At 36.1% G+C, this 26,217-nt stretch overlaps 1 protein-coding gene across 5 annotated transcripts in view; it reads left to right on the top strand.

Moving 5' to 3' along the window:
• RNF13 (ring finger protein 13) overlaps positions 1-26,217 on the top strand; it is a 157,044-nt gene that overhangs the window by 77,357 nt on the left and 53,470 nt on the right. For 4 of the 5 annotated variants that reach the window (XM_015072516.3, XM_027061610.2, XM_027061609.2 and 1 more), the window contains 2 exons: positions 13,748-13,835; positions 20,637-20,727. In XM_015072516.3, coding sequence (XP_014928002.1) covers positions 13,748-13,835; positions 20,637-20,727 — 179 coding nt within the window. Of the gene's footprint in view, positions 1-13,747; positions 13,846-20,636; positions 20,728-26,217 lie in introns of all 5 variants that reach the window. The other variant, XM_027061611.2, reaches the window with a different exon arrangement.

Below are 26,217 nucleotides of genomic sequence, written 5' to 3'. Positions count from 1 at the left end.
ATATTTTAGGAACATTTTTATCCATGATGACTGAAGTAAAATTTTTGGCATATATTTCCAGGGGAACTAAGTTTAAGCACAGAGATAAGGAACTTTTATTTTTGTGGCGTATGTCTTGCTGGGTAGGGCTGGATAGACCTTTACCTTGGTTGTGATTTAGTTTGATTAAACAAATATTTATGTGAGAGAGCTTCTTCTAGGCTTGAAATATATACAAATAAGGTAGTTCCTTTCCTTAAGGAACATACAATCTTACATTCAAAATATCCTAAATGTCAGTTTATTTTATCAGATCTCTGTTTTTCTAGATGATACCAGGTTTAGTTTTCTGATAATTAAAGTTTTTACCAAGAAGTTCTTTATCAGGATGGGGAAGTTCTTCTATGTCAATTTTTTTTTTAAATTCAGTGGTATCATTTATATGAACAATATCATGAAAAGATGAGATCATTACTTTTTCAAGGCCTGCCCTCATGCCAGCACTGAAGTGTTTACAAAAAAATCAGGAGACTTAATTCCAGCTATCATATATTAAGCATAATGGCTACAGTAGGAATTGGTGTTTCATAGATTCTAGCATTATCTCCACATTTCTGATAGGGGAGCTGAACATCGTACCAGCAGTGAAGAAATCCTACGTGAACTAGTGCCCGTGGGGCCTGCTGAATTCTAATTGCTGCAAATCAGCGAACTAGGAATTCACTTCCAGGAAACTTCTATATGTGAGAGCATGAGATAAGGTTAGCTAGCATGTGTGTGGCCAAGAAACTTATTTCTTATTACCAATAGCAGAAGCCAAATTTAGCTCCTTTACATTTTTCTCCATTTATTGTACTTAAAAAGATATGTCCTTTAATTCATATGTCCTAACCTGATCATCCTCCCTGTAGTGAAACTGAATGAAGTGTGGTGATGCTTCCAGTGGAATTTGTGCACACCTGCTCTTTACTTTAAGGTCCACAGCTTTGATAGGCAGTGCACCAATAGCTAGAATTCGTGGTGCAACAACTTATATCCTTCCTAGTGAACCAAAGTCACTAAATTATTGAACTTCGATACCTAGTAGTCATTAAGGACCCCATCTTTGGAGGATGGCCCTTTTACCATGCAACTTTGGACTTAACCTGCTCTCCCAAGAGCAGCAGTGGTAAGGACCCCACCTCCAAACTCTCTAGCAAGTACTACCTAGCTGTGGAACTTATTGAATGAACTTCCGCTGAGTATATGTAATTTTATCATCTCGTAGTCTAAGCTGTATTCAGTAGCCAGATCATCTCCTGGAACTTTATTTAGTATGCTCTCATGATAGTACTGAGAGCATATGAGTAAATACAAAGGGTCTGACCACCGTTTAAATTCCCTAAACAGTTTAAAACAAACTGATATGCTTTGGAGCTGGATGAGGAACATGTCAGTAGCCTCTACTCTACTTCAGGAGAAAGTAAAAGACAAGTAGAGGAAAAAAATGTCTGAATGAGACTAGTGAAGATTTTTATTCTGCCATAAGATGGGTTGCAAATCAAAATTTAAAATATGAAATAATAGAGATGAAGGGAGAAGCATAAAATCTCGGAGGCCTCCAAAGATCATCTAATAAAGTCTTTATGGAAAGAAGATAATAGCAACTTTTAATTCTTAGATACTTTCTGCAAATGAGGAGAGCTGAGGAAATAAATTGTTAGCCTTGAAACAAAGCAGGAACTCTTACTATAGCCAAGGTGGTGAGGTGGAGACATATGTTCTTGTTAGTCATTGATGGATGTCCATCTGCACTCTCTTTGTCTAGTAGTATTATCTTGAACTCCCTGAGTACCTATCAAAGGCCTAATTGAGATAAGAGCTTTTTATGGAATTTGTCATTTTTGCAGCCTTAACTGAATAGTCTAAAATCCACCCCTGCATCAGGGCAGATCTTTAGAAAGCTGAGGATATGGACCAAATAAAATTGGTTCCCCCCCAAATTGTTTGACTCAGATGAACTTGGCATGATACCATCATCTTTTATTAAGAAATACCATAAGAAGCAGCCCTACTTTACTGTGTTTATCCTAATGTAGCCAACACTTTAAAAGTGATTTGTCCTACTAGAAGGGTCCTAAGATAGAGATATTTACAACTTATTTTTATCTTGCTTTCGTATGTATGTTTGCACTAGAATTCTTTCACTTGCTGTCATCACTAGAGTAATCATCAAAATGGATTCTAAACAGTTAATCAAGTAGCAGATGCCTTCAGGAAAGCCAGACCCCATCATTCACTCATTCATTCATTCATTCATGCATTCATCAGTTTTTTTCTGAGCACTTTTCACATGTGTATTTGCCACCAGTGTGCCTTCTTGGTAGAGAGTCTCTTTAGTCTTTTGCTGTCATTACTAGAATAATCATCAAAATGAATTCTAAAAAGTTAATCAAGTTTTTTGTTTTTATCAGATATGCATAGTACAAACATTTTCTTCTAGCCTATGGCTTGTTTTTTTCCTGACATGCCTTTTGAAGAGAAGAAATTCTTAATATTGATGAAACCTAATTCTCTTTTTATGAATGTACTTTTGGTGTTATATATAAAAAAAAATTTGCCTTCCTAAGGTCACAAAGGTTTCCCCTTATATTTTCTTCTAGGAATTTTGTAGTTTTAATGTTTTAGATTTAGGTCTAAGTGGTTCATTTTTAGTTGTCATTTGAATTTGGTACAAGGGATACATCAAAATTGTTTTTTATTTCATTTTTTTGCATATGGATGTTTAATTGTTCCAGCACCATTTGTTGAAGATTATCCTTTTTCTTCCATTTTCTTTAACTGAAGTGTAATTAACACATAATGTTACATTAGTTTCAGGTGTACAACATGATGATTTAACAACTCTATGTGTTACACTATACTCACCACAAGCATAGCTACCGTCTGTCACCATACAATGGTATTACAATACCATCGACTGTATTCCCTATGCTCTACTTTTCATCCCTGTGACTTTTTTTTTTTTTCCGTGACTGGAAGCTGGTACCTGTCACTCCCCTTCACCCCTTTTTGCCCTCATCCTCTTCCCCTCTGGCAACCCCAGTTTGCTGTCTGCACTTGCGTCGTTTCTGCTTTGTTTTGGTTTTTAGATTTCACACATAAATGAAATTTTTTGGTATTTGCCTTTGTCTGACTTATTTCCCTTAGCATAATACCTCTAGGTCCATCCATATTGTCCCACAGATGGCAAGATCTCATTCTTTTTTATGCCTGAGTAATCCTACATTGTGTGTGTGTGTGTGTGTGTGCGCGCGCGCACATCCACCACATTTTCTTTATCCATTCTTCTATCAGTGGACGCTTAAGTTGCTTCTGTGTCTTGGGTATTGTAAATAATGCAGCAGTAAACATGGGGGTGCATATATCTTTTTGAATTAGTGTTTTTGTTTTGTTTAGGTAAATACCGGTAGTAGAATTACTGGGTTATGGGGTATTTCTATTTTTAATTTTTGAGGAACCTCTATACTGCTTTCCACAGTGGCTGCACTAATTTATATTCCCACCAGCGGTAACCTAGGGTTCCTTTTTCTCCACATCCTCATCAACAGATATTTTGGTGTTGAGTTGTATACTTTGTATATTTTGGATATTAACCTCTTACCAGATAAATCATTTGCAAATATCTTCTCCCACTCAGTAGGTTGCCTTTTTGTTTTGTTAATGATTTGTTTTACTCTGCAAAAGCTTTTTATTTTGGTGTAGTCCCAGTAGTTTATTTTTGCTTTTGTTTCCCTTGTCTGAGGAGACATATCTAGGAAAATGTCACTAAGGCCAATGTCAGAGATGACTGCCTATGTTTGTTTCTAGGAGTTCTGTGGTTTCAGGTCTCACATTTAGATTTTTAATCCATTTTGAGTTTATTTTTGTGGATGGTATAAGAAGTAGTCCATATTCATTCTTTTGCATGTAGTTGACCATTTTCCCAACACCATTTGTTAAAGAGACCATCTTTTTCCCATTGTATATTCTTGCCTCCTTTGTTGTAGATTAATTGGCCATCTAAGTGTGGGGTTTATTTCTGGGCTTTCTATTTTTTTCCATTGATCTATGTGTCTATTTTTGTGCCAGTACCATACTGTTTTGATATTTATTGAGGGTTTTTATCATGAAAGTGTGTTGATTTTGTCAAATGCACAGTGTTAGCTGCATTGCATAAGTTTTGATATGTTTTGTTTTCATCATCTCAAAGTATTTTACAATTTCCCTGGTGATTTCTTTTTTGACTCATGGGTTATTCAGGCTGTGTTGTCTAATTTTGACATATTTGGGAATTTCTCAAATTTCCGTCTAATATTGATTTCTAACTTCATTGTGTTTGGAGAACTTTGTATGATTTTAGTACTTTTAAAGTTATTGAAGATTATTTAATGGCCTAACATCTGGTCTACCCTGGAGAATATGCACTTGAGAAGAATGTTTATTGTTGAGTAGAATGTGTTATAGAGGTCTGTAAGGTGTAGCTGGTTTATAGTTTTGTTCAAGTCTTCCATTTCTTTGTTATCTTCTGACTAGTTCTTCTATCCATTAGAAAGAGTGGGGCACTGACGTATCCAACTATTATTGTTGAATTGTGTGTTTCTCCCTTGACTTTTCTCTGTTTCTGCTTCGTATATTTTGGAACTCTGTATTTAGGTGCATATACTTTTATAGTGCCTGTATCTTCCTGATGGAAAACATTATAAAATGTCTTTGTCTTAAGAATTTTTATCTTTAAGTTTTGTACTGTTTGCACGATATATCTTTTTTCTTTCATTTTCAACCTATATGTGTCCTTGAATTGTTTAAAGTTTGATTTTCTTATAGAAAGCACATAGATGGAACATGTTTTTTAATCCATTCTGTCATTCTCTGGTGTTTTATTGGAATATTCAGTCTGTTTACCTTTAATGTAACTACTTATAAAATAGGATTTACCTCTGCCACTTAATTTGTTTTCTCTCACTCATGTCTCTTTTATTTTTTCAATTCCTGCCTTCTTTTGTGTTAAATGGGTATTTTCTAGCATACCTTATTAAGTTCCTTATTGTTTCTTCTATATATTTTTAAATTATTTTCATAGTGATTGTCCTGGTACTGCAGTTAACATTTTAAATTAAAACAATGTAGTTCAGATTAATACTAAGTCAGTTTAAATAGTATATAAAAATTTTGGTCCAATATACCTTTATTCCCTACCTCCTCTGTCATGCTATTGTACTATTATTGTCATATAAATAGTATCTTTATATAAGTCCATTAAGACATTATTTTTCTTAGCAGCTGTCTTCTAAAGCAAATAGAAGAAAAGAGTTACAAATAAAAATGTCTTTATACTGCTTTCATATTACCTACGTAGTTACATTTACTGATGCTGTTTATTTTGTGTAGATTCAAATTATTTTTTTTATTAAAAAATTTTTCTTTTAATATTTATTTATTTTTGAGAGAGAGAGACAGCATGTGAGCAGGGGAGGGACAGAGAGAGAGGGAGACACAGAATCCAAATCAGGCTCCAGGCTCTGAGCTGTCAGCACAGAGCCTGATGCGGGGCTCAAACTCACAAGCTGTGAGATCATGACCTGAGCCAAAGTCGGATGCTTAACCGACTGAGCCACCCAGGTGCCCCTGTAGATTCAAAATATTGACTACTCTTCATTCATCTCAGCCTGAAGGAGTTTTTAAAATATTTCTTGTAGGTCTACTGACACAAATTCTGTTTTTGTTGATCTGGAAATATCTTAATTTCATCTTTATTTTTGAAGGAAGAGTTTAAGCTGGATATAGAATTCTAAACTCACTTGTTTCCTCTTGTAGCCTTTTATTAATTCATCAGGTTAATTATATCAGTTTGCAAATTAAGAGCACCTTCCTTTGTGATCTTTGTAATCACTTTTCTTCTCTCTTCTCCACCCCCACTCTGCCCTGTGCCCTCCACCTTCCTTATTTCATTGGCCAGACTTTCAGTACAATGCTGAATAGATGTGGTGTGAGTGAATATCTTTCCCTTGCTGCTGTTACTCAGAAGACATTTAGTGTTTCACCAGAAAATATGATGTTAATTATTTTTTTTGTAGACAACACTATCAATGTAGAAATATTTTAAAGTATCTATTTAAAATGTGAACTCAAGTTCATTCTTGGGCAGGAAAGTAAATTGAGAGCCAAAGGAAAATAAAAGATGCTTTAAAGTCACTGAAGGTACCACATGATTAAATGGAAGTTCAAGAAAATTTAGGCATTCTCTTCCTAGTAGTCAAGCACTTACAATGCATCTCGAGATAGATATATTTTTTATATTTATACCCAAGCCAGGAGAGTAGAATTTTCCCTATATTTATTGCATCTTTTAAAATTTCTATTATCACTTTGCTTGTTTTAGTAAATAAAATTGTAACATCCCGGAAATTTCCCTCTAAATCATATTTTTATTCTGAATGAATTACACACTCTGACATATTTCAGTACATTCTTTCAGCTTCCGAGTTAAAATAAATCACCTTTTTACATTTAGAATAAAATGTTGAAATAATCAACTAAACTTAAGGTTTTTTCACAAAAATTAGAGAATATATTTAAAATTGACTACCATTTTGAATCAAATATCTTTTGCCCATCACTTGAAGGCAGATGTTCTCAGAAACACTGGGCAGCTACAATGAGGTAAGTGTATGGTGTTCATGGAATATTACCTGTCTTTCTGAAGTAATCTTGGTTTTGAGCTCACCTTTTCCCTGTTGTTCAAGTGTTACAAATTATTCTTCATGCAAAAAGAATACTATAATTCAGATAAAGACTTGAGTCTTTTATTTGAAATGAATTTCAGATAAAAAAATACTGTTGTTACAAGTGTCTCTTATTTTACATGACCATCTGGACTGCTGTCTGATACAATAATTGAGTTCTTTTCAAGGTCCTTTCCCATGAAGGAAAGTCAGCTTTGTTGAATTTTTACAATTCTTGCAGGTATATAGCTTAGAGATATACACAGGTCTGCTTCTTTGTAGTATCTCCTCTAAGAGGAAAAACAAAGTACACTTAGTTCACGTATAGATGTTAAAGGGGTTTGAAGACTGTAGGAAATGTAAAACTATGAATGGGTTACGTTTTATTAAAAGTTTATTTAATTTTTTAATTTTTTAATTTTACTATTTTAATTTACATCCAAATTAGTTAGCATATAGTGCAACAATGATTTTAGGAGTAGATTCCCTAATGCCCCCTACCCATTTAGCCCATCCCCCCTCCCACAACCTCTCCAGTAACCCTCTGGTTTTTCTCCATATTTAAGAGTCTCTTCTGTTTTGTCCCCCTTCCTGTTTTTATATTATTTTTGCTTTCCTTCCCTTATGTTCATCTGTTTTGTCTCATATGAATGAAGTCATATGATATTTGTCTTTCTCTGACTAATTTCACTTAGCATAATACCCTCCAGTTCCATCCACATAGTTGCAAATGCCAAGATTTCATTCTTTTTGATTGCCAAGTAATACTCCATTGTATATATGTACCACATGTTCTTTATCCATTCATCCATTGATGGACATTTGGGCTCTTCCTATACTTTGACTATTGTTGATAGTGCTGCTATAAATATTGGGGTGCACGTGTTCCTTCGGAACAGCACACCTGTATCCCTTGGATAAATACCCAGTAGTGCAATTGCTGGGTCATAGGATAGTTCTATTTTTAATTTTTTGAGGAACCTCCATACTGTTTTCCAGAGTGGCTGCACCAGCTTGCATTCCCACCAGCAGGGCAAAAGAGATCTTCTTTCTCCACATCCTAGCCAACATCTGTTGTTGCCTGAATTGTTAATGTTAGCCATTCTGACAGGTGTGAGGTGGTATCTCATTGTGGTTTTGATGTGTATTTTCCTGATGATGAGTGATGTTGAGTATTTTTTCATGTGTCGGTTGGCCATCTGGATGTCTTCTGTGGAGAAGTGTCTTTTCATGCCTTTTGCCCATTTCTTCACTGGATTATTTGTTTTTTGGGTGTTGAGTTTGGTAAGTTCTTTATAGATTTTGGCTACTAACCCTTGATCTGATATGTCGTGCAAATATCTTCTCCTATTCTGCTGGTTGCCTTTTAGTTTTGCTGATTGTTTCCTTGGCGGTGCAGAAGCTTTTTATTTTGATGAGGTCCCAGTAGTTCATTTTTGCTTTTGTTTCCCTTGCCTCCAGAGACGTGTTGAGTAAGAAGTTGCTGCGGCCAAGATCAAAGAGGTTTTTGCCTGCTTTCTCCTTGAGGATTTTGATGGCTTCCTGTCTTACATTTAGGTCTTTCATCCATTTTGATTTTATTTTTGTGTACGGTTAAGAAAGTGGTCCAGGTTCCTTCTTCTGCATATCGCTGTCCAGTTTTCCCATCACCACTTGCTGAAGAGACTGTCTTTATTCCATTGGATATTCCTTCCTGCTTTGTCAAAGATTAGTTGGCCATAGGTTTGTGGGTCCATTTCTGGGTTCTCTATTCTGTTCCATTGATCTGAGTGTCTCTTCTTATGCCAGTACCATACTGTCTTGATGATTACAGCTTGAAGTCCGGGATTGTGATGCCTCCTGCTTTGGGTTTATTTTTCAAGATTGCTCTGGCTATTCAGAGTCTTATCTGGTTCCATACAAATTTTAGGATTATTTGTTGTAGCTTTGTGAAGAATGCTGGTGTTATTTTGATAAGGTAATTATTTTTAACACCAGGTGGGTAGATTTATTTCAAATATTTGTTGAATGAATGAGTGAATTAATGTTGAAAATCTTTAAGTTTTTATCTCATCTTAATCTGTTTTATCTACCTAGAAAAAATTCTATATATAGAAACCTTGCTACCTCTCAGATTTAGTGTGCTCAGAGTCATTCCTTTCTTTGTCCTTATGAAAACAACCTGCACTTCTCAGCTTTCCCATTTTTGGTTAAGTGCGTCCCCCAAGTTTCCTAGGTTCAAAAATTAGTTTATGAAGAAGAATAAAAGATAGCATTCTTTCATATCATTGCCATCGTTCTATTTTCTTTCATACCATTTCCATCATTCTATTATTCTGCCTTGTCATAGCAGCCCTGAGTCTTCAGTTTTTCCTTTCCAGATCAATCTCAGTATACCAAATTGTTCTAAAATACTGCCTTAGCCATGTCAACCCCTTATTCACTTGCCTTATGTAAACCCTTGACAGAGTAGACCCCTTATCTGTTTTTCTGAATGGTCTTTAAGGTACTACACAATCTGTCCCCTTTTTTTCTCTCTCTCCTCACCTCTGAGTCTCCTAGAGCAACAGTAAAAATCAATAGCAATGACAATAATCATAGCCAGCACTTATTTAATATGTGCCAGGTGCTGTTTAAGCACTATTTAAGTGCTTGGTTGTCTAAGTTTGTACAGCTTGCATATGACAGAGTCAGAATTTGAAGCCTGGTAGTCTCATTCCAAGAGTTTCTAATTTTAACTGCTCTGCTGCTCTTCCTTTCAGTGACATTCTTCTTTGTTTAGTAATGTCAACTCTGTGTTTTATTTTGTTTTGTTTTTAACAGGCTTTGCTAGATCCTGACTTCTGTTATTTTTCTTTTCTTTCATATGAGAAATTTACCCCAACTCTTTTCTACTGTTAGCTCAAATCTTCTCTCTTTATTAAAGGGTCATACAGTCCCATAAAATCTGCCATAGGTGTTTCAGCCTACACCTTTTTCCCCTCTATGTTTCCACAAACTCTGTTACAATATTTTAGCACTTTTTTATTTGGCCCGCAAGATTTTACAATCATGGTGTCTGAGTCTTGATGCTTTCTCAGTTTACTTCCTCTTCCCAGACATTTGTAAAATGTTAAGTGAGATTAATTGTTCTGTTTCTCCTCCTGAATCATTGGAAATCCCATGCTTCTCTGTGTAATCAGATAAAAGTGTATTCACATCTCAGCTCTGCCTAAATGTGATCTTAGGGCAGTTTCATTTACCTATTTTTCCTCATTTCCAAAATACTATGTAGAGTTGTGTTAGGTATTAGAGATAGTATATATAAAGCACTAGCATATAGAGGTTTCCTTTATTCATTATAGCTTTTGCTCTGCAGCTTGTTATGTGTATTCCATCAACAGTTTCCCCCAACTTCTCATGCCTTTGTGTCCCATAAAAGATCTCTACTTACAATCTTGACAGCTCAATCAATTCTTCTTACAAGGCTTATTTTATTAGTGTCAGTATTACGAATTTGTCCAGTCTGGAAATAAGATGGACTATTGTGTCATTTCCAGGGTTCCTCTTATTTATTTATTTTGAGAGTGGGGTTGGGGGGCAGAGAGGGAGGGAGAGAGAGAATCCCTAGCAGGTTCCACGCTGTCAGTGCAGAGCCTGACATGCAGCTCACTCTCATGAGCTGTGAGACCGTAACCTGAACTGAAATCAAAAGATGGACGCTTAACCAACCGAGCCACCCAGGTGCCCCTCCAGGGTTCCTTTTTTAGAACCTGTCTTATTGAAGGCTCTTCCATTGGCAGTCTGCTATCTTCTGACATACTGGCTACTTATAATGACAAGTCAGCAGTCCATATTTCTTCAAAACTCTTGGGTAGGTGCCACCTGGGCATCATAATTTAGTTGCAGCTAGTTTGTTGATTGGATGTAAAATATTTACAGTATTCATCACAATTTCAGCTTAATAGCTCTGATCAATCAGTCTTTTTAAAAAGGCAGATTGGCAATACAATTCAGAAGGCTTTTGACTGAAATTCTCAGTTTTGATGTCTCTTGGAATTTAAGTTTGTTCACCGTGCATGCTTTTTATTCATGAATCTTTGAGTTCTTTGCCTCCATCTGACACCATGTGTTTGAGGTTGCATTTTATGAATGTGAAACTTTGCGCGTGTTTACTAAATGATTTAGGTTTTATTTTTGCCTTGTGTTCTTAAAAATACCAGCTGCTGCTTAGTTAAAAATGTAATTTAATTTGACTGACACATGAGTTTTGAGGTTCATAAACATGGATGTATTTTCCTTGTTTGTATTCATAAGTCTGTTGGTTCCATATGTAATATGTTTCTTGATTTAATTTTAATACTTTATTTTAGAGATAAATAAAAACAATAACAAAAGCCTTGGGGAAACATGTTTCTATTTTTTGGAATTCACACTTGTACGTTCAAAATTCCTCCGCATTTCAGTGGTTTTCTAAGTTTTCTGTTTCAGGAATTTTATTTTGTTAGCAGAGAACAGCTTTTGATAATGATATAATACTGTATTTATGGAAACAATTGCATTTTGAATGTGTGAAAGAAATGTTTCTCCTCATTTGCTCCATGGAATTTTAAGAACCTAATGACTAGATTTAGTTATACATGTAGCAGATTGTTGTAAATCCAATAATTTATTTTGGTGGTTCTTAACAATTTGGGGGTCAGAAAACCTTTTGTAAAATTGATGATTGCTTTGTCCCTTCTTACCACAAAAGTTCACACAGACAACTGCGGGAAATTTAAGGACCCCATGAAGGGTTTTTTCCAAAATGGGATAGTACATGTATATGTAAATATAATGTAAGGCACTATATAAGATCTTTAAGAAAAATGTAAAAAAATTTATATAAATACTCTAAGAGGGGAGGAATTATGTGGGTGCTTGAAAAAAAACATGCAGAATAGGGCATTGAACAGGAAGGCTTCATGGAGATCACGGAATTTTAAGGCCTGGTTCAGAAGACAAAACCTTATTCCTAGCAGAGATAATAGTGTGAGCAGATAGAGAGGCAAGAAAGTACTTGACCTGTTTGGATATCCGTGAGTATTGAGATCTCTTTGAGGATAGTGATGGTTTCTGATTCACCTTTTGAGTTCTGCATTGTGTCGCACAGTACCTTAATGTAGTTTTATTATGTGAACTCAAATACTTACTGAGTTCAACTTTTTTTACTCTTTTTTTTTTTTTAACAGAGAAGCTTTATTTTTTTTTTTAATGTTTATTTATTTATTGAGGAGGGAGGGGCAGAGAGAGAGGGAGAGAGAGAGAATCCCAAGGAGGCTCCACACTGCCAGTGCAGAACCCGATGCAGGGCTCAAACCCATGCATGAACAGGGAGATCATAACCTGAACCGAAGTCAGATGCTCAACCGACTGAGCCACCCAGGCACCCCCTTTTTTACTCTTTATTATGGCTCCTGAGACCTCTTTTCTGCGTGTCCTATCATGTTGTATCTTTGCTCACAAATATATATTTTGCAGAGAAACAAGCTAATAAATGTAATTTCAATGACTGTGTGCATTAATTGGCTTTAAAAAGAAAACCAAACTTGTTTTTTTATTAGAAGAGAACAGCTTTTGATATGAATGTTATATTTCTTAAATTGTATCTCTGGGAACAGTTGTTCTTGGATGTGTGCAAGAAACATTTCTCCTCAGTTACTTGGTTAGCTTTTGGGGAACAGTTAAAATGGTCATTAAAGCATCAAATAAACTAATAGTAACCCCAGCCAACTCTACTTTTGTTTAAGTGAAATCTACATGAAGTCTTGCCTGCTATGGTAATATAATGAATGAATAATAGATTAATATATAAGTAGCAAATAAGAAATAAGATTTAGAAACTAATAATCTTTCTTAAGAGTATTTTTCTTTCCCCTTGAAACAGCGGCAGTATCTATGGGGAAGAAGCTTTAAAGCTAGCATTTTCTCAATTTTAGCTAGGTAACAAAATCTGCTTAAAAATGGACACATAAACAAAAAAAAAAACCTTTCTTATTATTGACATTTTCTTGCAGGACTACAGAACATTCCTTGCAACAGTTTTGTTGGCTGGTTAATTTTCTTGCTGTATTCCTAATGTTAGAGCAGTACTACTGTGTGGGGTGAACTATTTATGCTATTTTAATTAGTTTCTTAAACTGTCTCTGCTTGGGGTACTAAGATGGCTCAGACTCTTGAGTTAGGTCAGGTCATGATCTCATGGTTCTTGGGATTGAACCCCTGCTTTAGGCTCTGTGCTGACAGCATGGTGTCTGCTTGGGATTCTCTCTCTGCCTCTCTGCTCTTCGTCTGCTCACAAGTGCGCATTCTCCCTCCCTCCCTCCCTCCCTCTCTCTGTCTCAAAATAAATAAATAAGCTTAAAAAAAAGAGCTCTGCCTAATTTCCTCTCTTGTGTTTGTAATGTTATAATGTGGGCTATTAATTAGAGCATATATTTTATACATTTACTCATTCAAGTAATGTTTAGTGAGTGCCTATTCTGTGAGGCTATTTTGCAGGTGCTATAGAGGCTGTAAAGATGAATAAAATATTGATTCCTCAAGGCAATCTTATCTCCTGAAGATTGGTTGGATTTTTTTTTTTCAGTGGTAGGATAAAATTATTCTGATTAATCCACATGAGGAAAAATAATTTGTCCAAGTTTATCCCACTAGTAAGCAGCAGAAGTCAATTTCAGTGCTCAAGGGCTGATGACTCTTGAGCCTGAGCATAGCAAGTCTCTAGGTATTAGCACTAGACATGTTTATTGCTTTGGATCTTTCTAGTATTTGAGCTTGTATCTCTGTTTTTTATTTGTTTCTCATTCATTTAGTGCCATTAACGAAGTCAAGAAGATGTCTAAAGTCATTGATAATCAATTGTAAAACATGTTCTATTTCAAGAACATATTTGAGATCCATTCTTACATATATACATAATCTAGTCCTAGACACATGGTACAGACTTGCTAATTTATGTTGAAGTTGAGTGACTGTGTGACAATGCACTCTCTTCCTCATATCATGATTGTTTTTCTGACCTGCAGGTTTTAAATGCACAGAGAGCAGGATACAAAGCAGCCATAGTTCACAATGTTGACTCTGATGACCTCATTAGCATGGGATCCAACGACAGTAAGTACAGGTATCACTTTTCTTCTCTCCTGTTTGACAGATCTTTTGAAACTAAAACTTAAGATTTTTTTCTTCACATTTTCTGTTTAAAAAGCAAATTTCTTTTCTATCAGAAAGGTAACTCTCATCTTAACCCTGTTGGGACAATTTTATTCATATTGAAGTGAACTTGACTTGTTCTTTTCCAAATAGTTGTTTCTTTTTCTTTTACCTTTGTGTTTCATTGTAGAAGATGTATTGATATTTTGGCAAAAACCAAAGGAAAACCAAAGCTTTAAATAGAGACAAACATGCTGAGTTAAGGCTTCCATAGAAGAATTTTTGTGATTTATTTAGAGATTCACAATATTAAGTGGATATACTAAGTAGCTGCTACATTCTTATAAAATTTCAAAGCTACATACTTGAGCTTTCTTACACAAGTTGGTTATTAGTTTCTTAATATACAGTGACATGCCTATAGCTTTTTATTCAAAATAGGAATGTTTTCCCTTATTCTCGACTAAATATTATCTTGTAGGGAAAATGAGCCAATTTTAACCAAATAACTGGCTTTAATCTGAGATTTTTAAGCTGTATGCTTTCACTTAATTTGGTGAGAGTGATAAAGTTATCTTTTGTTATGTTAATGACATGACTTTTGGACTCCACCTAAGGAAGGTGCCTGGTAGGCTGGAAAACCAACCATTTGATGAGAGAATTGGAGCTCTCAGTCCCATCTCTCTGACCTCTGGGGAGAGGCAAGGGACTGGAGGTTGAATAGATCTCCAGTGGCCAATGGTTTAATCAGTCATGTCTGTGTAATGAAGCCTCCATAAAACCCAAAACGACAGGGTTCAGAGAGCATCTAGGTTGGTAAACATGTGGAGATTTGGGGAGAGTTCCATGCCTGGAAGAGTGTACCCTTCTCACAAACCTTGCCCTATGCATTTCTTCCATGTGGCTCTTCCTGAATTACATTCTTGCATGATAAACTGCTATCTAGTAAGTAGATAATTTCTCTGGGCTCCATGAGGCACTCTAACAAATTCATTAGACCCAAGGAGGGGGTTGTCACTGGAACCTCTAATCGGTAGATCAAAAGCACAGATGATAATCTGGATTTACAACTGGTGTCTGAATGGGTGGGGGCTTTTTGTGAGACTAAATCTTTAACCTGTGGAATCAGATGCTATCTCCAGGTAGATAATGTCAGAATTGAGTTGAGTTGTTTGATGGTGTGGGGAAGAGCCCCCACATACACATTGGAAATTGGGTTCAAAACCCAAAACACACTGCCAACATTCATGATTAAGTATTTTATTTTTGTTTTTCTTCTAGCACATAACCATAATACCTCTGGCTACTAAGTGCCATTGAGTCTTATATGCAAGAAAGAGCTTGGAGCAAAGAGCAGACATAAAGCTATGGACTGATATCCTACGTTGGAATATCTTTAAGACTTTAAATAATTAGATCCTTAATAGGAAGTATTTTGGAGTCCTTGACTAAAAAATATTTTTATAGCTTAAGATAGTATTTGTTGTTATTGTTTGAGTAGAACCCTCTTCCTTCTTACCGCTGGTAATCTGAGGCAAAAGCTACAATTTCTAGAAAGTAAAACTTGGTGGGGCATGTGGGTAGCTCAGTCAGTTGAGCGTCCAACTTCGGCTCAGGTTAGGATCTCATGGTTCATGAGTTTGAGCCTTGCGTTGGGCTCTGTGCTTATAGCTCAGAGCCTGGAGCCTACTTCGGATTCTGTGTCTACCTCTCTCCCTGTGCCTCCACTACTAATGCTCTGTCAATCTCTGTCTCAAAAATAAGTAAACATTAGGAAAAAAAGTAAAACTTGGTATATATTTTGGTATTTCCATATATATTTAAAATTATTATTTAATATCCTAGCTGATTAAATCATTATAATGCATGAAGAACTCTTAAGAGGTTCTAGCATTTCACAAAACATTTGATAGTCACTGCTTGAGAATTAAAGGAATTGACAAAGGTATTTTACTTACCAAATAAACTGTTGGCACTGCAGATTTGACACAACTTTCTTCTCCTTAAACAAAACAAAACAAAAAACAAAAACCAGGTCAGTAGCTTTTGTTACCTGTATATTTTGCTAGCAAAATGTAAAGCATAAATACTCCAGAAATAGGTATGAATTTAAATTCACATCATGAAGCTTCCATTTGTATTAGCTGTATAGCTTTGAGCAAGGGACTTACTCTTTGTGTGTTTTGCTAAAGTCCTGAGCCTAGTGTTTATGAGTCCTGAAGACCTGCTTAAGGTCTTGTTTGGGTTAAACAGATTAATATTTGCAAACTATTTAGTCTTTTTACAGGTTTTCTTTTTTTTTATTAATTTTTAAAAAATATTTATTTATTTTTGAGAAAGAGACATTGTGAGACAGGGAGGGGCAGAGAAAGAGAGAGAGGGAGACACAGAATCCAAAACAGGCTCCAGGCTCTGAGCTGTCAGCACAGAGGCCGTCGCGGGGCTCCAACTCAGGAACTGTGAGATCATGACCTGAGCCGAAGTTGGATGCTTAACTGATAACACCTGTTTTTCCCTTTGTACTACCGTAAACTTTTTTGTGGTAATCATGCCAGTTCCTAAGGAAAAATGTGCTAAATGTAGCATATAACCAAGTAATCTTGCTGTTGCCATGGAAATGTTCCACCTGAGCTATTATATATATCAAAGATTGGTCAGAATTTTGGTTCTTGACTTTATTGCTTGAATTTATTTTGCTCCATCCTTGGGAATGTGTGTTTTGGACATTTCATATATCCAAAAACAAATGTTGTAAAAAAGACCTTTACCACTTTCATCTTTGCTATTACTTAGTAGAGGAAAGGAAAGCACGGATTCATTAAAAGGGACATATATCAGGGCGCCTGGGTGGCTCAGTTGGTTAAGCATCCAGCTTGGGCTCAGGTCACGATCTTGTGGTTCATGGGTTTGAGCCCCACATCGGGTTCTGTGCTGACAGTTCAGAGCCTGGAGCCTGCTTCGGATTCCGTGTCTCCCTCTCTCTTTCTGCCCCTCCCCAACTTGTGCTCTGTCTCTCAAAAATAAATAAATGTTACCAAAAAAAAGAGGATATGTATCTGTCCCCCCTTTTAAAGGCTTAGTCTGTAGCCACAAAGAATATTGCACATGTTCTCCTAAGAGCAGACATTCTAGTATCTAAAAACAAAAGGAAGTTTTAAAAGCCCCTTGATACAGACATTTCACACAAAGAATTTGTTTTTATTTCAGCCAGAACATAGGGTGGGTTCGCTCAGTGGAGCCAATACATTTGTCACTGTTAGGAGGAGGCAGAATGTGATGGGGAAAACACCCAATCACAGAAGTGGGATTTATTCTTCTAGGTTAGTTGATACGTGAACTAGCCTGTGCCTTTGGGAAAGTTAACTTAACCTTTTAAGCCCTTTACTTTCCTCTGTAAAAGTGTGAATAATTTTAATTCTTATTTGACCTGACAGGGTAGTGAAGATCATATAAAAGCAGGCGTATGAGAAAACCCATGCCATGGCAGAGTTGCAAGAGCCTAGGTTAGGAGGTAGAGCCCCAAGTTTGAGTCTTGGCTATGAAAATTCCTAATTATTTTACCAGGGCAAGTTATCAATATGTCCGAGTTTGTTTCTTCTCCTCTTTTCCTTACTGTCTTCCTTCAACAAGTAGTTTTTTGAAAGTGTACTTCTCAGGTATTGTTTTAGGCACTGTGACTACAGCAGGGAATAATTCAGTTGAAGGCTCTGCTCTCATATCTTTCATTGATGTAGCAGAATGCAGCATTTAACAGTGTGGCTTCTGGGTACTGCCTGCCAGGGTTTGAATTGCAGCTGGACTGCCTTCTAGCTATGCAATCTTGCGTATGTTACTTTACATCTCTGTCCCTCACTTCTTTGATCTATAAAATGGGAATGATAACAGTACTTCACTCATTGGGTTGTTGTTGAAGATTGAATGAATTCAGATGTATAAACCATCTAGAAGACTCCTGCTTTTTAGCAATCATGTAGTGGTTACTTAGCTATTACCTAATAATTATATTATTGTATATTCATTATAAATTATATAATAGCAGCAAAATAATCCTTTAATGGTTATTCAGCTGTTATCATTACTGCTGTTATTACATTCTAGGGTGGGAGAGAGGAAATGAACACAAAATCAAAGAGATATGCTGCATGTCAAGTAGTGATAAGTGCTTTAAAGAAAATCCTGTCAGGCTGAAGGGATGTAGCAAGGCAAGGACTAGAGGAGAGTGGCCGTTTTAGATAGGGTGGTCAGAGAAGGCTTCTATGAGGCTTTGACATTTGAATTAGGTCTACCGTGAGAGGCTGAGCCATGCAGATTTCTGGAGCAGTGTTCCAAGGAAAGGGAACAGCAAGAAAATGCAAAGCTTCAAAGATAAAGCATCTTTGGTGTTTTCAAGATGTGGCAGAAAGCCACCTTGGCTGGAGTAGAGTGAACAAGGCAGAGAGAGTGGCAGAGGATGAGGTTAGAGAGGGGGTATTTATAGAACTTCGGAATTTGTTCTGTGTACCTTTTAAATAGAGGTTTGAAGTGATCTTTTACTTTATAAGGAATTGAAAAAATTATTTATGTGTGTATGTGTGTTTACTTGTATTAGAGAGAGAGTCAGGGGAGAGAGACAGAGACAGAGACAGAGACAGTGCGTGAGCAGGGGAAGGGCACAGAAAGACACAGACAGAATCTGAAGCAGACTCCAGACTGAGTTGTCAGCACAGAGCCTGATGCAGGCTCACCAGCTACCAGCCCTGAGATCATGAGGTAAGCCTAAGTCGGACACTGAGCCATTCAGCCCCTGATCTTTTATTTTAAAAGGATCACTTTGGATCTCTTTGGAGAACAGATTGAAGGTGAAAGATGGGCAGGAGTGCCTAGGAAGAGACCAGTCAGAATGTTGCCAGAGGTGATGGTGATCTGGAGTATTAGAAGTGACTGATAAGAGGTGATAGAATTATGGATATATTTTGAAGTTGATAGGATTTGATAGAAGGAATAAGGAAAGGGAGGAGTCAAGAATGATTCCAAGATGCTCAGCCTGAGAAACTAGGTGAATACCAAATGTTGTTTACCCAGATGAAAAGGACTAGGTAGGAGTAGAGCTGATTGAAAGGAAAGAGACTTTGAGAGTTCTGTTTGAGAAACGTTGTTTGAAACACCTATTAGCTAATCAAGTGGAGATATTGAACAGGCAATTGGATATATGAATCTGGAGAGGTTGGGGCTGGCCATTTAAATTATCATTTGTCTATGATACCATGATAATACTATCTGCAATGTGTACTTCAGGATTGTTTTGTGGATTAGAATTAAAATTTAGTGTTTTTAAAAGTATTTTGTGAACTAGAACATGTTTGGTTTTGTTTTCTGTAGATGAGTAATGTTGCAAAGTCTCCAAGATGGCTATTCATATTTGCATACATTTCCCCTCTTCTTCTGACTAAAAGGAGGAACTTTTTACATCTCTTTAGATATGATAACTCAAAGAAGTTATATCACTTCTAATAATTATTGACATGACAGGATATCTGAGGTGTATCATTGAGTGAAAAAAAGCTTATACTTTTTTCCATTATTATATGATCCCATTGATACAAAAAAATAAAATTTTTATTGATCCCACTGATATAAAAATAGTGATTAAATATTCCTTTATCAACCATTTAGGTTCCTACCCTCCTGGGGCTTATATGGGTATGTGTATGTGAAAGAGAGAGAGAGAGAGAGAGAGAGAGAGAGAGAGAGAGAGAGAGAATGGGAATGTGTGGAGTGAATGACTATATTTGCATAAAACAATAATCTAGGAGTGAAAAATGTACTTGTTGAAACTTATAGAACTGTTTATTACTTCAAATAGAACCTTTGTCTTCAGGTGGGAAGGATTATAGTTGGTTTTGGTTTTCTTCTGGTGTCCTCCCCCCCCTTTTGAAAATAAATAACAAATGTGTGTGTGTGTTTTTTAAAGGAAATGTAGAACAAAGTTATTGTGAAAATGTAATGGAAACAAATGGACTTTCTCTAAAGCCATATTTGTTAAATTAACTCACAGCTAAAAATAAGACTTCTTTTTCTATTGTAACTTTAAGAGGATCTTCCTGAGTAATGGGTAATTTTTCAAACTTCTCTTCCGTTGGCATTTGATTTTGGTTTTGCAATATAGGTATGAGTCCAGTTTGTTAAGACACCAAACAAAACAAAGCTTTCCAATGAACTCCAGGCTTAGGAGGAAGTAGAAATTTACCCAGCTTTCCTATTTTATGCCCTTTCTCAACTCCTGTCAGCCCTTCACTCTGGAAAGTCATAGATGTGTGGTGTCATTTTTGAGACTTTTGTAAAGTGGTCTTTTCTTACATTTTTTGGCCTATACCTCTCCTGGGAATGGGTATGTAAAAAAAGCTTTTTTACTTTTTCATTTAGGAATTAAGTTATTTGTGGAAACAAAACTTAAAATATTTTCTTCCTTTTCTAAGAGTTAATTGTGTCTAAAGAGGAATAAATTGAAAGGAAATATTAAAAATGATTATCCCAATCATCATGGGACTATTGAGGTAGTAGGTAATGTATGTATGCAGAATGTTAGCTTTTGTTATTGCAAATGTAACAGTATTTCTCAACCACTGAGATTGATGATGGTATAAATCTGCAATCAGGAAAATCAACCAATTTGAATTTATTGTAATTGTTTCCAGTTATGTTTGCTGCTATTATGAAGAAAGTAAAGTTGATTGTACACTGAGTATGGGCTTTTAAGAATAATTTTATTATTATTTTATACAGTTGATGTGCTAAAGAAAATTGACATTCCATCTGTCTTTATTGGGGAATCATCAGCTAATTCCCTGAAAGATGAATTCACATATGAAAAAGGGTAAGTAATGGATATGAAAAATAATCATGTAGCTTAAAATTCTCCTTTATATTAGGGTAGAACTATGTTAGTTATAACCAAGGTTGTGTTTTAAAATGAACTCTATTGTGCTAAATTAAGTTCTCTCTTAAGTCATAATGATTATAAGACTTTATTATAATAATTTCTCTGTGCATTATTACATATTGAAAATATGCTCACTCTAGAGAGCCTAAGGTACTCATGTTGCTAAAAAGATAAAACTTTCCCTTTTATCATTTAATCAAACCATTGGTATTTAGAAACAATGTGATTTATATTTATCATTAGACATTTGTATTTTATTAAAAAGAGATTTGCTATTTTATAAACACAGTCCAAAACAGTGTGTTATTGACTTGGTTTTTATAAAGGCATAAAGTTTGTTTTCAAGTTTAAAAGGTTTCATTTGGAATAAAACCTTCTGTATGGAATTTCTACCACAAATCACATTATGAGGGTAACACAACCTTTTTTTTTTCCTTCCCAAATTCTTTTTTAATTTAATTTTTTATTTTTTTAAATTTACATCCAAATTAGTTAGCATACAGTGCAACAATGATTTCAGGAGTAGATCCTTAGTGCCCCTTACCCATTTAGCCCATCCCCCCTCCCACAGCCCCTCCCGTAACCCTCAGCTTGTTCTCCATATTTATGAGTCTCTTCTGTTTTGTCCCCCTCTCTGTTTTTATATTACTTTTGCTTCCCTTATGTTCATCTGTTTTGTCTCTTAACGTCCTCATATGAGTGAAGTCATATGATTTTTGTCTTTCTCGGACTGACTAATTTCACTTTGCATAATACCCTCCAGTTCCATCCACGTAATTGCAAATGGCAAGATTTCATTCTTTTTGATTGCTGAGAAATATTCCATTGTATATATATACCACATCTTCCTTCTCCATTCATCTGTCGATGGACATTGGGCTCTTTCCATACTTTGGCTATTGTGGATAGTGCTGGTATAAACACTGGGGTGCACGTATCCCTTCGAAACCACACACCTGTATCCCTTGGATAAATGCCTAATAGTGCAATTGCTGGGTTGTAGGGTGGTTCTATTTTTAATTTTTTGAGGAACCTCCATACTGTTTCCCAGAGTGGCTGCATCAGCTTGCATTTCCAGTAACACAACCTTTTGAAACTAAGGCACAGGTATTTCATCTAATATAGAAAACATTGCAGTTAGCACTTCAGAGCTGCTTCTGTGGAACATACAATGGGCAGGAACAGATTTTTGACGAAGAACAATAATAACAATATTAGTAATAAAAGCAGTAATGTTTATTGAGTACTTAGCAAGTGCCAGCACTCATGAAAGTAAGACTTTTACATTTGTTATCCATTTAATCTTTACAGCAACCCTCTAGAGGTTGTTGTTATCTCTTATTCTCTACATTTTCCAAAAGAGAAAACTGGCAAAATAAAATCCAATCCTGATTATTTAGGTGGGAAAATCCACCAACATTTGAGTTAGAAAATACATAAAAAGAAGAGGGAAAGTTTTTCTATTGCTGTTTTTGGCATTTTCCCCATGCAGTTTTGATATTTAAAATATTGTTCACATATTATAGTCTCAGAACATCTATTTTAAGGTCAAGAACATAATTTTGGATGTTGTATTAAAAATAGTTATACAAGGCGTGCCTGGATGGCTTGGTCTGTTAAGCGTCCGACTTTGTTTCAGGTCATGACCTCATGGTTCATGAGTTCAAGTCCTGCAGTTCAAGTGCTACACTGTCAGTGCAGAGCCTGTTTGGGATTCTCTCTTTCTCCCTCTTTCTTTGCCCTTCCCCCACTCACTCTCTCCCAAAATAAGTAACTTTTAAAAAAAAGTTATGCAAGATGCTATTTTGTCAGCTGTGTTTGTTAAGTTAGTAGAGGGGAGAACTAATACTTTTACCTCAATATTGTTCCCTCATTTAGAAAAATTCCGTATACTTTAATATGTACTATAAAGTCTTTTTTAGTTTTAATTATAAAATCATGACGTTTTAAATTAAAAAGTAATATATACATGCTAGTAAAGCATAGAAAAATTCAGAAATATAAAGCATCAAAATGAAAGTCCGATGATGCTATTCTCTAACAACAGCAGCTACTGTTTAAAAAGTGTTAAACTTTTCCCGTATTTGAATACTCACATTGTTACATGATGATGTGCTTATAAAATAGAACGTACAATACTTAGTATTTTATTTTATTTTTTTAATTTTTTAATTTTTTTTTTTTTTTTTTTTTTTTGGGAGAGACAGAGACAGAATGCGAGTGGGTTGGGGCAGAGTGAGAGGGAGGCACAGAATCTGAAGCAGGCTCCAGGCTCCGAGCTGTCAGCACAGAGCCTGACGTGGGGCTCGAACCCACAAGCTGTGAGATCATGACCTGAGCTAAAGTCGGATGCTCAACCGACTGAGCCACCCAGGTGCCCCTACATAGTATTTTATAGCATGCTTTATTTACATAATATTTCGACCCTTCCATGGTATCATAAGTCCACAGAATCCCTTAACTTAACTTGTGGGACAGATGTCTTGTGGGGGATTTTTAGAAGTTAAGTACCGTTCCAAATAGAGTTTGAGGCAGCCTCCCATAATCAAACAAATTATATACATACATCTACAATGAATGCATGAGTATTTTATCAGCTCAGCTCATGTTGACTGTCAGATGAATTGCCAACATGATTTTTTTTTAAGTATTTATTTATCTTGAGAGAGAAAGAACATGAGCAAGGGAGGGGCAGAGAGAGTTGGCCACTTAACTAACTGGGCCACTCAGACACCCCCAGGCAACATGATTTTTTAAAACTTTTTAGGTTTCAGAGTTGTGCACAAGGGACTGTAAACAAGTACGTACACATCTCCCTTATCCATCTGTGAGCTGGCCTGTCAGTCTGCCTGCTCGCCTACCTGCCTACCCACCCACCCATTAATTTATTCTACTTTAAGAGAATTATTATTGAAGCATAGTTGACATACTGTTGTATGTTGTGTAACATACATAATGTTATAATAGTTTCAGGGGTACAACATAGTGATTCAATAATTCTGTTCATTGCTCACTGCTCAGCACGATAAGTGTAGTCCCCATTTGTGACTGTCCAGTGCTATTACAGTATTATTGGCCATATTCCCTGTGCTGTACTTTATCTCTATGACTTGTTTTATAACTAGGAGTTTGTCGTCTTAATCCCCTTTGCCTCTTTCACCCATCCCCCTCCGTACCTCCCCTCTGGCAACCACCAGTTTCTGTATTTAAGAATCTGTGTTTTTGCTTGTTTTGTTTTTTAGATTCCACATATAAGTGAAACATTTTGGTATTTGTCTTTCTTTGTCTGACTTCACTTAGCATAATACCCTCTAGGTCCATCCATGTTGTTACATGGCAAGATTTTATTCTTTTTTAATAGTTGAGTAACATTCCATTGTGTGTGTGTATGTTTGTGTGTTTCTGTGTATGTACACATACATACCACATATTTTTTATCCATTCACCTATTGATGGACACTTGGGCTGCTTCCATATCTTAGGGATTATAAATAATGCTGCAATAAGCATAGGGGTGCATGTTTCTTTTTGAATTAGTATTTTTGTTTTCTTTGGGTAAATATCCAGTAGTGGATCACTGGATCATATGGCATTTCTATTTTTCATTTTTTTTTTTTAACATTTATTCATCTTTGAGAGAGAGAGACAGAGCGTGAGTGGAGGAAGAGCAGAGAGAGGGAGACACAGAATCTGAAGCAGGCTCCAGGTTCCGAGCTGTCAGCACAGAGCCTGATGCGGGACCCGAACTCACTCACTGCGAGATCATGACCTGAGCTGAAGTCGGATGCTTAACCGACTGAGCCACTCAGGCATCCCTCTAGTTTTAATTTCTTAAGGAAACTCCATACTGTTTTCCACAGTCACTGTACCAATTTACATTCCCACCAGCAGTGCATGGCAGTTCCCCTTTCTTCATATCCTTGCCAACACTTGTTATTTATTCTGTTTTTTATTATGAAAACTTCCAAGAGTATTTAAAAGTGGAGAGATGAGTATAATGAATCTGATTGTTCAGTTTCAAAGTTGTCAACCTGTGGTCAATTTTTTTTACTATCCACCCTCCAACCCCACCCCTTCAATCTTTCTTCCCCACACTGAGATTCTTTTGAAGCAAGTTCCAGACATCCTGTCATCTCAACTGTAAACATCTCAGAATATATCACTAGAAGATATTTTTACATATAAAAATATCAGGGCACCTGAGTGGCTCACTCAGTTGAGCATTCAGCTCTTGATTTTAGCTCAGATCATGATCCCAGGGTTGTGGGATTGAGCCCCTGCGTCTGGCTCTGTGCTGGGCATAGAGCCTGATTAAGATGTTCTCTCTCTCTCTCTCTCTCTCTCTCTCTCTCTCTCTCTCTCTCTCCCCCCCCCCCTTCTGTTCCTCTCCCCCACTCACATGCTGTCCCCCCACCTCTCAAGAAAGAAAGAAAGAAAAATATATTATCATTATTCTATTTTTTTTTGAAAAAAGGTAAACATTAATATCAACACATATTTTAGTCTTCAGATTTTCCCAACTGTCAGATTTTCTTCTTCTTCTTTTTTTTTTTTAAAGTATTTGTTTGAGAGAGAATCCAAATAATGTCCATACATTGCAGTGGTTCTTATGTCTTAAGTTTCTTTTAATTTATTGGCTAAAATACTTGTATGAAGAGAGCGTGCACCTTCATACAAGTTATTTGATTACATACAAGTTATTTGATTAATTCATATCAATTATTTGATTACCCTGATACACAGTCTGTTTAAGAAAGCTGTAGGATAAAGGTGCCTGGCTGGCTCACTCGGTTAAGCGTCTTGACTCTTGATTTTTGCTCAGGTTGTGATCTCACAGTTTGTGGGATCCAGCCCCACTGACAGTGCAGAGCCTGCTTGGGATTCTCTCTCTCCTTCTCTCTGTGCCCCTCCCCTGCATCCATGCATGCTCTCTCTGTCTCTCAAAATAAATAAACATTTAAAAATAAATTTTTTTTAAAAAAAGAGAAAGAAATCTAGGATAAACAGTTCTTTGCCTTCATTTACTATTTTTCAAATGATTTGGTTCGCTATCATCTTCCAAAGATGATTTTATATATATCTTCAAAGTATCATAATGAACTCATGAGTTAAAACTCATTTAGTATGCTTCAGTGCATTGCAGTTATGATCTTTATTGACATTCATTCACATTTTCCCATTTCATACTTCTTGAAGTTTAATCCTAATTTCTTTGGATGTAAATCTGGGGCTTTGGATTGCTTCTTGTTTTCTGCACAACATTTGTTCCAGGCCCATCTCGTTCTTTTCCTCCCCCTGACTTGGAACCAGTCATTTTTTCAAGAAGCTCTGGTTCCTTTTAATTGAATACGGTATTTAGAGACTGAGGGGTGATCATTGCTCCTTGGTTTGTCATTATTTCTAGGGCTTTTTAGTGGACACAGC

This window comes from Acinonyx jubatus, chromosome C2 (assembly GCF_027475565.1).
Source record: "Acinonyx jubatus isolate Ajub_Pintada_27869175 chromosome C2, VMU_Ajub_asm_v1.0, whole genome shotgun sequence".
NCBI lineage: Eukaryota > Metazoa > Chordata > Mammalia > Carnivora > Felidae > Acinonyx > Acinonyx jubatus.
The sequence above is the reverse complement of the archived record's forward strand: the minus strand, read 5'-3'. Positions and strand labels throughout refer to the sequence as shown.